Below are 13030 nucleotides of genomic sequence, written 5' to 3' on the forward strand. Positions count from 1 at the left end.
TTAGTGGATTTGTGGCACTTGGGATGTGTGAATGTGTGCGTTCACTTTCAGCCTGCGCGCTCAGTTTGGTTTTCTCGCAGCGGCATGCTGGTCTCGGTGTCTCGCTCGCTCTAATGCAGTGTGTTCGGGGAGAAACGGGAAGATTATACTGCATGTTATGGCCCAACCTGCCTAACACATTAGGCCACTCACCGACGACAGGCAAGGGTCTTCGTGTGATGTGTGAGTGTAGGAGGTCGGGTCTCTCGGGAGAATGAGAGGGCATCAAGCGGGAACCGAGCGGCGGTCGGGCACTCGGTACGGGCCGGCAGAAGGGCAACGACATTATCAGTGAATACACGGTTTTTACCTACATCGTAAGCTTAAACCCTTCCCGCGTTGTTGGCCGTTGTTGAGTAGCGCAACATATCACAACAGTGGCGACGAGAGTAAAAGAAAAGAGAGATTTTTTTATTCCAAACAAGTATTTATTTCTTTTATCGAACCCGACGAATTTTAATTTGCGTGCTATTTGTTAAAAGTGTGTCGTTTATGGAACTCTAAGTGTTTTATATTGTGTGTGTCGCGCTAATAAGACGGGACAATTTCGCGTAAGCGTAGAAGGATGTTAAACCCGGACGAAATGATGGAGGATGAAGAACATCGACGTTTATCGCAAAATTGGGGAAACGCGGGTTTTAGCAACGGGCAGCAGCAACAGCAACAGCCATTGCCAAACAGTGCAGCGTTACCAGCCCCCACCGATATTGCCGGAGTTAGATCTTTCCTAGGCGCAATTAATTATTATGGAAAATTTGTTCCAATGATGCGCGATCTAAGATTCCCCCTTGATAATCTTCTAAAGAACGAAAAACAATTTAAATGGACAACAGAATGCGAAGCAGCTTTCAAGAAATTTAAAGAAATACTGTCATCAGAGCTGCTATTAACACACTACGATCCTACGGCAGAAATAATTGTATCAGCAGACGCTTCATCCGTTGGAATCGGAGCTACTATTAGCCATAAATTTCCAGATGGAAGCGTTAAGGTTATACAGCATGCTTCACGAGCGCTGACCAAGGCGGAGTTTAATTACAGTCAGATTGATCGCGAAGGCTTGGCCCTCGTTTATGCAGTTACCAAGTTTCATAAGATGCTATACGGCCGTCATTTCAGACTCCAAACAGACCACCGTCCCCTGCTCCGGATTTTTGGCTCGAAGAAAGGCATTCCCGTCTATACAGCTACCAGATTGCAGCGATTTGCCCTGACCATGCAGCTGTACGACTTTTCTATTGAGTACGTGCAATCAGGACATTTCGGGAATGCAGACATCCTCTCGCGGCTTATAAGAAACCACGTGAAACCGGAACGCGAATACGTAATCGCCAGCCTTAGCTTGGAGGAAGATGTAAGGTCAGTAGCAGTGAATGCAATAATTAATTCCTCTCCTCTTTGTTTTAGAGACGTAGAACAAAGTACGCAATCGGATTCTTTGCTGCGAGAGGTTTATCGTTATATACAAGAAGGCTGGCCGCGTGAGACTAGCTACGGCTCGGAATTAGCGCGTTTCCATGACCGCAAAGAGGCACTATCGACGGTTGAAGGGTGCATTTTGTTCCAACATTCCGCCTGGCACTTCGTCCGAAGAAATTTCTTTGGAAATGAGTGCCGCGCTGGGCGTTGAAATTTTCAGAGACCAGATCACGACCGTAAAAACGCATTACGGTACGTTGGTCGCATTTTTCGACTGCCCAGCAATAGCGGTGACCGACCAGGCCCTGGCAAGGCAATACACGGTCGGTTTCAGCAAATGCTGCAGGCTTCGGCTTTTGGAGCGTCGGCGGCAATGCTACCGGTGCTACGAATACGGGCATACTGCTGCCCGTTGCCGTGGCAAGGACCGCAGTAGCAAATGCCATCGCTGCGCGGAAGATAAGCACGAGGGACCGTGCACTAGGGAGCGGAAGTGCTTGGGATGCGAGGGCCCGGATGCAATCGGGCATTCGCTGGGCCAGCGCAGTTGCCGCTACTTTGGAAAGGTAACCCCACAGCCCAGTCATGATTAGAGTGTTCCAACAGAACCTCAATCATGACCAAACGGCACAAGACTTGCTTTTGCAAAGTGCTCGTGCCGAGGGTTGTGATATTCTGATTATCTCGGACCCCTATTGGGTGCCGAATAATAACAGCAATTGGGTTACCGATACCACTGGTCGGGTAGCAGTGGTATCAGTTGGGGATTATCCTTTTCAGCGCATCATTGACAACCAACGCGAGGACTTCGTTGTGGTCGAGATGCGGGGAATCGTTTTTTGTTCTGTCTACCTACCACCCGTGGGTTCCGATTTGACTGTCGAGGAGTACAAACGCAAATGGACCGAAATCGTGTCTGTACTTCCACGGAATCGGGACACCGTGATCGGGGGTGATGTAAACGCCTGGTCAGGTGCATGGGGGATGGCGCGGAGGCCAAACGACGGGGAAAGGGTATCTAGGGGGGGAGTTGTGATGGATGCGGCGGCTGCTCTGGGATTGGTTCTCCTGAACCAGGGCAACCAGAGCACTTGGATTGGGGCAAATGGTCGCAACTCCATCGTGGACGTATCCTTTTGCAGCCCCTCCTTGGTAGGGGACAACAATTGGCGCGTGTGTGACGAAACCCCAAGTGACCACAATACTATCAAGTTTGTGGTCGGCAGGGTTCCGAGACAGCGCGCCAACAACGAGGTACACTCAGCAGCGAATGGGGGAAGGTGGTCCACAAGATTCTTCGACAAGGATTTGTTCGTTGAAATCTTGAGGGACCAGGACATTTTTGGGCATGTTGCTACGCCAGAGGAGCTTACCCAGGCCATCACGGTGGCCTGTGATGGCACCATGCCTAGGCAACCCCCAAGGCGACAGGGCCGGCGGCCAGTTTATTGGTGGACGTCCGAGATTGATCGGTTGCGCAGCCATTATCACGGAATGAAACGGCGGTTCAACCGGGCCCGGGCCGAGGAGCAGCGCGAGGAAAGGCGTCAAATGAAGTCGGACGCACGCGCTGCCCTGGAACGGGCCATCAAGCTCAGCAAGGACCAACACAAGCAGGATCTGCCGGAACAATTGGAACCGCACGGCTTTGGCCCTGCTTACCAAATCCGCAAGCAGCAGTGGGAAGGAGCTCGGGTTCCAATGGAACGGGATGCCAACAAGCTCCAGTTCATCGTGAATGAGCTCTTTCCCGATCGTCCCCCGATGGAGTGGCCCGAGACGGAAGTAGGTGAGGATCCACAGGATCCGGTCTCGGAGGAGGAGTTGGCGGAAGAGTTGAAGGAAATTGCCCGCTCACTCAACCCCAAGAAAGCTCCGGGGGACGACAATATTCCAAATATGGCTGCAGCTGCGGCAATTCTGGCTTTTCCGGAAGTTTTTGCCAAAAGCTACAAGCAGCTACTGGAGGCAGGCACTTTTCCCGACGCATGGAAGCGGCAACAACTGGTGCTGCTTACCAAGTCGGGAAAACCACCTGGGGAGCCCTCGTCATACCGGCCAATTTGTTTGCTGAGTGTGCTGGGGAAAATTTTAGAGCGGTTGATTCAGCGGAGGCTGACAACCCATCTGGAGTCGACCGGGGGACTTTCGGACGCCCAGTACGGTTTCCGTAAAGGGCGTTCAACCGTTGATGCCATCACTCGGGTGATGGACAATGGTAAAGTCGCTCTAGACAAAAAGCGAAAGGGGGATCGTCTCTGTGCGGTGGTAACGGTGGACGTCCGGAATGCCTTTAACTCGGCAAACTGGACAGCGATCGGCCAAGCTCTGCAGCGTAAAAACACTCCGCCTTATTTGCAGGCGTTGCTGCGGAACTATTTCATTGGCCGAACGCTCCACTACGATACGGATGAAGGAATAGTGTCGAGGACTGTATCTGCTGGCGTTCCTCAGGGTTCGGTTCTAGGACCAACACTTTGGAACGTCATGTACGACGACCTACTCCGCTTGCCGCTCGAAGGACTACGAGCGGACATCATCGGGTTCGCTGACGACGTGGCCTTCACATTTTTGGGAAGGACCACGGAACAGGTCAGCGCATTAGCAACGGCTAACCTGGAGAGGATCGAGCGGTGGCTGCAAGGAGTCGGTTTGGAACTTGCCCACCAAAAGACCGGGTTCATGATCTTTTGTACTCATCATGTCCCGCAGCTCGCAGAGCTTCAAGCGGGCGGTCACTCGATCCAATCCACGGAAACGCTGAAGTACCTGGGAGTGGACCTCTGCCGCAAACAGCACCACAGCCGGCATCTGGAGAGGGTGGTCAATAAGGCTTCACGGATTACGAATGCCTTGACCTGCCTGATGCCGAATAAGCGTGGTCCTAAGAGCCGCAGTAGGAGACAGCTCGTAAACGTCGGCAACAGTATCATCCGATACGGAGTTGCCACCTGGGGGCGATGGGTGCTCGACAAGGAGACCCATCGCAAATCGGTCCAAAGGGCGCATCGACCGGGGGCTCTCCGAGTCGCCAGCGCCTTCCAGACCGTTTCTTATGATGCCGCTTGCGTTGTTGCCAACACCACCCCGTTAGTCCTCCTCATGCAGGAGGATATCCGCTGCCACGACGAAAAGGTAGCGAGTGGTGGAGTGCAATCGGACATACGAAAGCGGCAACGGGAGGAGACGATGAGGCGCTGGCAGGACCAGTGGACAACGGGTGCAGGGCAACCAGGAGCACCAGGACTGAAGACGAGGAGGCTGATTCCAGACATTAATCTCTGGGTCAGCCGCAAGCATGGGGAAGTTGACTTTTTCCTCACCCAGCTCCTCACGGGGCACGGGTTCTTGCGCTCCTATTTCGTCGAGAAAGGCATCCTGGAGGGCTCGCCCAACTGCCCTGAATGTGGTGACGCCGTGGAAGACGTTGAACACGTGCTGTTCCACTGTCCACGGTTCGATCGGATCCGGAATGAGATGCAGCAGCGGTGCCATTCCCGAGTAACAATGGATAACATCGTCTCGGAAATGTGCACCCGCAGCGAAACGTGGGAGGCCGTCCGCGCCGCCGCCAGGACAATCTTCTCCACTCTCCAAGCGAGATGGGATGTTGAGCGTCCACCAACGGCAAGGCGACGCAGGCGGGCCAGACGGCGGGCGAGGGACGCAAATGGTGGTCCCTCAGGCCATGCGGCACGGCAACAACCCGCACCGCAAGGGCCACCGTAAGCTGGAAAGTTATTAATCTTTTATTTATTTTCGTTTCTTTCCAGCTTTCTTTTTCTCTTCTCTCACCTATTTTCAGCTTTCTTCTAGCTCTTTCTCCTTTTTCTTGTTTCCTCTATCCAAATCTCGTTTCAGGAGAACTGCCTTACGTGCTTGGAGTGGTGACCAAAGATGCCGACCCCCCATTGCCCACCCGAAGCGTGGGCGATAGGACCAAAGGGACCGCGTCGCACCACGGAAAGCACCGTAATAAGCAGAATCATCAGACCAGATCGCCGCAGAAGATGCGTCGTGACCCAGGGTGCAACCGCACACACGACTCCGCATGAAGTAATACGCACCACAAGCGTACCGGCCGAGTTGGGTGAGTCGGAGAGGGGGATGGAATATGCTCACTCTTCGTTAAAAAAAAAAAAAAAAAAAAAAAAAAAAAAAAAAAAAAAAAAAAAAAAAAAAAAAAGGGTGCATTTTGTTCGGGGAGAGGCTGGTTATACCCGCAGACCTGCGAACACAGTGCTTGGAACAGCTCCACCGTGGTCATCCAGGAATCCAACGGATGAAATCGCTTGCGCGAAGTTATGTGTACTGGCCACTGATGGACAATGAAATAGTACAGTACGTAGCTACTTGTGAACTATGCGCAGCGGCTGCCAAGTCACCACCTCAAGCAATACCAGCACCGTGGCCGAAACCTTCCGGCCCTTGGCAACGACTACATGTGGACTACGCTGGGCCAATCCAGGACGCCTACTTCCTAGTAGTGGTGGACGCGTTTTCCAAGTGGCCAGAAATTATAAAAACTTCCACAACTACTACACGAGCTACAGTTGCCATATTACGAGGATTATTTGCACGTTTCGGAATGCCCCTTACAATTGTGAGTGACAATGGGCCGCAATTCACAAGTGATGCATTTAAGGAATTCTGTGAGAGCCGCGGCATTCAACATATAACTACGTCACCATTTCATCCGCAGTCCAACGGACAGGCAGAGCGGTTTGTAGACACCCTAAAGCGCGCATTAAGAAAGATACAAACAGGAGTGGACTACGCTGGGCCAATCCAGGACGCCTACTTCCTAGTAGTGGTGGACGCGTTTTCCAAGTGGCCAGAAATTATAAAAACTTCCACAACTACTACACGAGCTACAGTTGCCATATTACGAGGATTATTTGCACGTTTCGGAATGCCCCTTACAATTGTGAGTGACAATGGGCCGCAATTCACAAGTGATGCATTTAAGGAATTCTGTGAGAGCCGCGGCATTCAACATATAACTACGTCACCATTTCATCCGCAGTCCAACGGACAGGCAGAGCGGTTTGTAGACACCCTAAAGCGCGCATTAAGAAAGATACAAACAGGAGACATGTCTATAGATGAGGCGCTGGACACTTTTCTGCAGTCTTATCGTACCACGCCTAATCCGGCGCTTGAGGGGAATGAAACGCCAGGGGAATTGATGGTTAAGTTTCCCGTAAGAACCCACCTCGATCTTTTGCGCCCACCAACTGTAATTGAAAGGGAAACTAATATCGTTTATGGAGGATTTATGCCAGGTGACGCTGTTTTAACAAAAGTGTATGGGCGGAATTCATGGAGATGGATATCGGCTGAAGTGATAAGTAAGTTGGGGAACGTCATGTATCAACTAAAAGGGTCAGATGGCAGAATGCTCCGAAGACATCAAAACCAAATGCGGAAGCGAGCATCGAAGGACATCCCTCAGATACTGCAGCCAGGTAGCGAATCCATTCAACTACCCATTGATGTTATACTGGATGAATGGAAACTTCCGTTGGTGAGCGATGAATTACCACTAACCGATACGTCAGGAGGATCGTGCTCGGACCCTCTCCCTCAACCACTCTCCCCGGAGCGGACGGCACCCCCGGAGACCAGTACTACCATGTTACGTTCACCTCGTCGGTCTTCAAGGAATAGAAGACCCCCGCGATGGTTCGACGCGTTCGTGTTTTAAAGGGGGAGATGTTATGGCCCAACCTGCCTAACACATTAGGCCACTCACCGACGACAGGCAAGGGTCTTCGTGTGATGTGTGAGTGTAGGAGGTCGGGTCTCTCGGGAGAATGAGAGGGCATCAAGCGGGAACCGAGCGGCGGTCGGGCACTCGGTACGGGCCGGCAGAAGGGCAACGACATTATCAGTGAATACACGGTTTTTACCTACATCGTAAGCTTAAACCCTTCCCGCGTTGTTGGCCGTTGTTGAGTAGCGCAACATATCACAACACTGCAGATAGGGCTTATTTGCTGAAGCTTCGATGCATCTAAATCTTCTTCAGTCTTTAGGGGCGCCACAAAAGTGGTCCCTATTTTTTTAAAGAGATACGCAACACGCTTTGCGAACTACGGTTTGGTAGAATTCGATTTATTTTTTTCTTTTAAGCCGCGGAACGGTGAGTTCGGGAGAGACGCGAAAATTAGTGTTGTTCGTTCGAGAGTTGCCGGAGAAGAAGTGTGTGTGGGGTAAGCCGGACGGATATGCGCGTGTCGGTGTTGAAACGTTTAGGACGAGAGAGAGCGTGTATGGAGCAAGCCACCGTTTTTATAGCTGCGGTGCAGCATGCTACCACTGTTTGTCCTGCTCTAGCTTTGTGTGCAGTCCCTGCCTAACTAGCCCGTTAAACATTTTCTGTCGGTAGTTCTAGGTGTGCGCACCAGATGGCGCTCTGGTCGCTACAAGTCCATCTCAACCATCGAGCGAGCGTTCTTTTCAGTGAGAGCGCCTCGTGTATTTTAAAGGCATGCAAGAGAGCGCCGGCCTGGTGGTACAGTCGTCAACTCGAACGACTTAACAACATGCCCATCGTGGGTTCAAGCCCCGAATAGACCGACCCCCATAGGTAGGACTGACTATCCTGCTATGGTAGCAATAACCCAAGCGCCACAGATTAAGCTTAAACGACTGGAAAATTGAATATCCATAGAAAAAAAATGAAAGCTCCACAGCTTCATTGGTTTGATCGATAGATGGCGTATTACAACTCATCATTATGTTGCTAACCTTTTCTTGCAATGTGTTTCGACAAGTTTCATCATATCATCACCTATATAGCCTTCTAACTTTCTGAGCAAAAATCTATATGAATGGTCGTGTGGTCAGATACGTGGGTATCAATACCAACGACCATTACTCATTTCTCACTTGCTTCAGTACTGGTGGTTTCGGTTGGAGTTTAGTATTTAAACAATCGTATCGCTGTTCTAGTTCTAGCGATGCATAACTTCAATGCGAAACCTTACAACAGTACAGAGGAAATGAGAAAGCTCTCCTCCAAGCGATGAAGCTCAACTGGTTGGGGTATCCCACAAACAGATGGCGCCACCAGTTTTTTCGCTATTTTTAGAATGCATGAGTCGTTTGCCGTCTGCTAAACGAAGTCTTTCTATATTCCGTTTAGGTAGAGAACTTGAGTCGTTTAGAAGCCGTTTAGTGGTCGTTTAGTGGATTTGTGGCACTTGGGAAGTCACTGAAAGCCAGGCCCACTTCACTAGTGGATACAGGCAGGCCTTGACCGGCAGCGATTGTTGTGCCAAAAAGAAGAAGGAGCAAGAGAGCGCATTCTCCCTGTGATAGCACTCCATCCGCCATTCATTAATTATCAGTCCAAAACAACGGACTTCGGATCCGATCTTGAGCCGGACCCTCACCGTGTGTTTCTACCTTCCCCTCGCCTGAAAATTTCATTCCCTTTGTCTGTCGGGTAAGCTTTAACCGCCGACAGCGAGATTCAAATTCAAATTTAAATAATTTCTTTGACAAGCAATTCTCGGAATCCACGCAACTGACATTTTCTACTTATTATGAACATTACATTTTAACGGATAAAAAGTGCCAAGCAAACAAACGTGCATCAGCGCGATAAGTGACAAATGAAGGTTAGCAATCCTTGAAACAGCATCCCAAGCGCCACAGATTAAGCTTAAACGACTGAAAAAATCAAATATCTGTGGTTTTCTTTAGGATAAATGGAAAATCGGTAGTTTTAGGGCGGTCATCTGTGAATCGGTAGGCATATAAAAAAATCGGTAGGAATCAAGGTGTTATAAATGATAAGGTGAAGTTGTTCAGAGAAAAATGACATTTCTCGACTTGACATATCTCTTTCAGGGGCTCCAGTATAAAAATCGGGGAGGGCTGGTGTGGGGTAATGAAATTTGTATGCACATCGCAAATTTGTGAGAGTGACAGATGTCCCCCACAATGTCGCCCAGCAAAAGCGATAAAAATCAACCTTCTAAATACATTATCCTTGGTAGGAATCAAAGTGTATGAAGATCAGGTGGTCTCATAGCCTGTTTTTCATAACAAAAGTTGAATGTCACTTTTTGACAGCATGGGTGAAAACATTTCCCCAAACAAGCTTTCTGACGACTTGCCTAATACACAAACAATCTTAGAATCTTCGTTATTTGCACTGAAATACCTTAAAAAGCACTCAAAATATTTGTTATTGTAAGCTAAACCAAATCTGAACTATTTAAATCCATTTTTGGATCAAAATAATGCCCTCGATGAGGACACCAATGTGTACTACATATGTGTTGCTAAGAACAAAGCGAACGGTTCCTATGGAAATTCATTTCACCCATTCTGTCAAAAGAAGCTTTTTTTGATTCTGAAATTAGTTGTCAATTTGTATGGGACGAGACCAAGGTGTATGGATATTAGGAGATGAAGTGCTTCAGTGCAAATTGACATTTCACGACTTGACATAACAATACTGGGGGCTCCGGTATTAAAATCGGGGAGGGCTGGAGGGGGGTATAGAAAATTGTATGCGATTTGACATAACAATACTCAATGATGGCGCCCGGAAAACGCGCTAACAATTCACCTCCTTAATAAACACACCTTGGACGAGACCACCTGATATTCATACACTTTGGTAGGAATACTCAAATACTTTGGTAGGAATACAGAAAAATCGGTATTTCTGGTCACTCTGGCGCTGACAGCGCAAATGTCAACAAGCACCACGTCATTTCACCGGGATGTAAAAAATATCAAAACAAATAACCTGGCGACTAATTTTCCTCGCCTTTTCCGTACGTGTATTTTCTGATGCAAACCAGTGCGTGAGAAAGAAGTTGCACGTGTTGAATCATTCGTCATTGCCCACGGTCTGGTCCTTCATTGTACCGTCGAAATTCTAACCAGTCAGCCGCCCTTCCCGATACTACAATCATGAGCGATTTCCAAACCTGGTACAAACAGGTACCGCCGTTTACGCGGATCTGGCTGACGGCAACCGTCGGCATATCGCTGCTGGCCAAAATTGGTCTCCTACCGATCAGCTATCTCATCCTGCAGTCGGCACCATTCTTCTACAAACTACAGGTAATAGGGAGTGTACCACACCCGGTTCAGTTGGGAAGATACTAACGGGAGCCCTTTTTCCCCTTGCAGCTATGGAGGCCTATGACGGCGGTCCTGTTCTATCCGCTGAACCCGGCGACAGGGTTCCATTTTATGATGAACTGCTACTTCCTGTACAATTACTCCCTGCGGCTAGAGTCGGACCACTACAAGCAAAAGCCGGGAGACTACTTTTTCATGCTCTTTTTCAACTGGATCCTGTGCGTGATCGTCGGACTGGTGGTAGGGCAACGCAGAAACGACCCTCCCATTCTCAAGGGCTTTAAATTAATGTTTTTTTTCGCCTTCCCATATAGATGGACCTTCCCATACTGATGGACCCGATGGTACTTTCGGTGCTGTACGTCTGGTGCAAACTGAATCAGGACGTGATCGTAACCTTCTGGTTCGGAACGCGCTTCAAGGCGATGTACCTGCCGTGGGTGCTGCTCGGCATGAACATGATCCTTTCGTCAGGGTAAGTTGCTTTGAAAGCACTTTTTTTTTTTGAGTGACCACTATAAATGTACTATCCCTTTTCTTCCGCAGAAGCATATTCTCGCTGGTGGGCATCTTCGTGGGCCATGCGTACTATTTCCTCAAGTTTAGCTATCCGAGCGAACTCGGTGGGCCGGCCCTGATCGAGACGCCGTTCTTCATCAAGCGTTACTTTCCGGATGTTCAGGGTGGCACGCATGGATTCGGTGTTCCGCCGGTCGGGCAGCGGCCAGTGCAGCAGCAGCAGCAAGGCGATATGGCTGGCTTCCGCCATGCTTGGGGCGTTGGTCATACGCTTGGGCGTAACTAAATTGTCCGTGTAATGGAGTGCTGTTGTACATAGACCAGCGAAAAAACCTGTGAGCTGCATAATGCTTTCGGATAGGGGAAAATGAAACACCGTTGTCGTCAATATGTCGTCGTTGTCGTCGTATCGTCTCAAGCTTTGCTGTGGCTGCGGAAAGTCTTTTTTGTGTTTATTTCGTTAAGTACACTCAAACACTAGCAGACAGTCGGGAGAAGGGCTCGGAAATGTCGTCTTTTTTCTAATATAATAAATATTTAATCTGAACTAAAGGTTTAGTCCATCGTCATCTCTCAAAGGGCTAGAAAAAGAAGAGAAAAAGGGGGCAAGAAAGAAAAACAAAGGAACTGTCAGTTGTTTCAAAACAAACAACAAAGCAACAGCTCTTGGGGCCCTTTTTCTCCTTGCTAGTTCGTCAGCAATGTTTCCCAGCAATGCCGTGCGTAGGGCCATCAAAAGTTCTTTCCGTTCATTTCATCTAAGTGCCACGTGCTATTCAAAACCAGCGCCGGTTGCGCTTTCCTTCACGCGGTACGAAAACAACGCATCGGACAGCAATGCTCCGCCGGTTTTGGTGCTTCACGGGCTGTTCGGGTCAAAGTCGAACTGGAACAGTTTGGGCAAGGCGTTTCACAAAAATACAAAGCCCGTTCGTAAGGTGATTATAGAGAGGATGGGAATTGTAATCGATTCAATGAACATTAAAATGATTGGGAGTATTTTGCACAGATCTACGCCATCGATGCCCGCAATCACGGCGACAGTCCGCACACGGACGAACACTCCTACGACCATATGGTGGAGGATCTGGTGCAACTCTACAAAACATTGGGCATCGATAAGGCCTCCATCATTGGGCACAGCATGGGCGGTCGGGCTATGATGCTGTTGGCACTGAAATATGTAAGTAAAGCCTTCTGCCCGCTTCGTACAATCCTCCGCTCTCATCATCCCTTTCCCATTCCACAGCCTGAGCTGGTAGAGAAAGCCATCATTGTCGACATTTCACCCTCGACCGGGCTTGGCACGAGCAACACAAACATCCCACTGTTCCTGCAGTCGATGAAAATGATTCAAATTTCCCCCACGGCAACCATTCACCAAGCGCGCAAGCTTGCGGACGAGCAGCTGGCCCGGATCATAGCGGAAAAGTCACTACGCGACTTCCTGATCACGAATCTGGTGAAGGCGGAAAAGGAAGGCGGCCACTTTCGGTGGCGCATCAATCTGGAAGCGTTGGAGCGCAATTTCAACACCGGGGTGGCCCAGTTTCCTCAACTGACTGGGCGGAAGTTCGAAGGACCGACGTTGTTTATTGCCGGTGGACGATCGGATTATGTAAAGTAAGTGGCAGGGAAGAAGTGGGGTGGTTTCTTTGTTGGAAGGCATTTCGATTGTTGTTTTTTTTTATTTCTGTAGGTCGGAAGACGTTCCGCTGATAAAGACGCTGTTCCCCAATTCGGAAATTACGTACGTAAAGGATGCTGGCCACTGGGTGCACAGCGAAAAGTCGACCGAGTTCTCCAAGCTGGTGTTGAATTTTCTCAACGAATAGTGACGTTTAAATGACTAGGCAATTGTACAATATCGAATTTATCTAGTTTTGTTGTAGAATAAATTTGTTATCATTGATCTGAGGGTATTGTTGACGCTGAAGCAAAA

General features: G+C 49.3%; 2 protein-coding genes across 2 annotated transcripts; both read left to right on the forward strand.

The window, feature by feature from the left end:
* Positions 1-10015: 10015 nt before the first annotated feature.
* Positions 10016-11640, forward strand: LOC1280254 (derlin-1). The gene is made up of 4 exons (XM_061654611.1): positions 10016-10548; positions 10618-10809; positions 10884-11044; positions 11116-11640. Exons 1-4 carry the CDS (start codon positions 10396-10398, stop codon positions 11372-11374), a joined length of 765 nt encoding a protein of 254 aa, XP_061510595.1. The 5' UTR covers positions 10016-10395; the 3' UTR covers positions 11375-11640.
* Positions 11641-11705: 65 nt separating this feature from the next.
* LOC1280255 (protein ABHD11) lies at positions 11706-13000 on the forward strand. The gene is made up of 4 exons (XM_061654610.1): positions 11706-12026; positions 12098-12271; positions 12338-12711; positions 12788-13000. The coding sequence occupies exons 1-4, from the start codon at positions 11790-11792 to the stop codon at positions 12921-12923; spliced, it is 921 nt and encodes a 306-aa protein (XP_061510594.1). The 5' UTR covers positions 11706-11789; the 3' UTR covers positions 12924-13000.
* The last annotated feature ends 30 nt before the right edge of the window (positions 13001-13030 follow it).

The sequence above is a fragment of the Anopheles gambiae genome, chromosome 3, assembly GCF_943734735.2.
Source record: "Anopheles gambiae chromosome 3, idAnoGambNW_F1_1, whole genome shotgun sequence".
Lineage (NCBI taxonomy): Eukaryota > Metazoa > Arthropoda > Insecta > Diptera > Culicidae > Anopheles > Anopheles gambiae.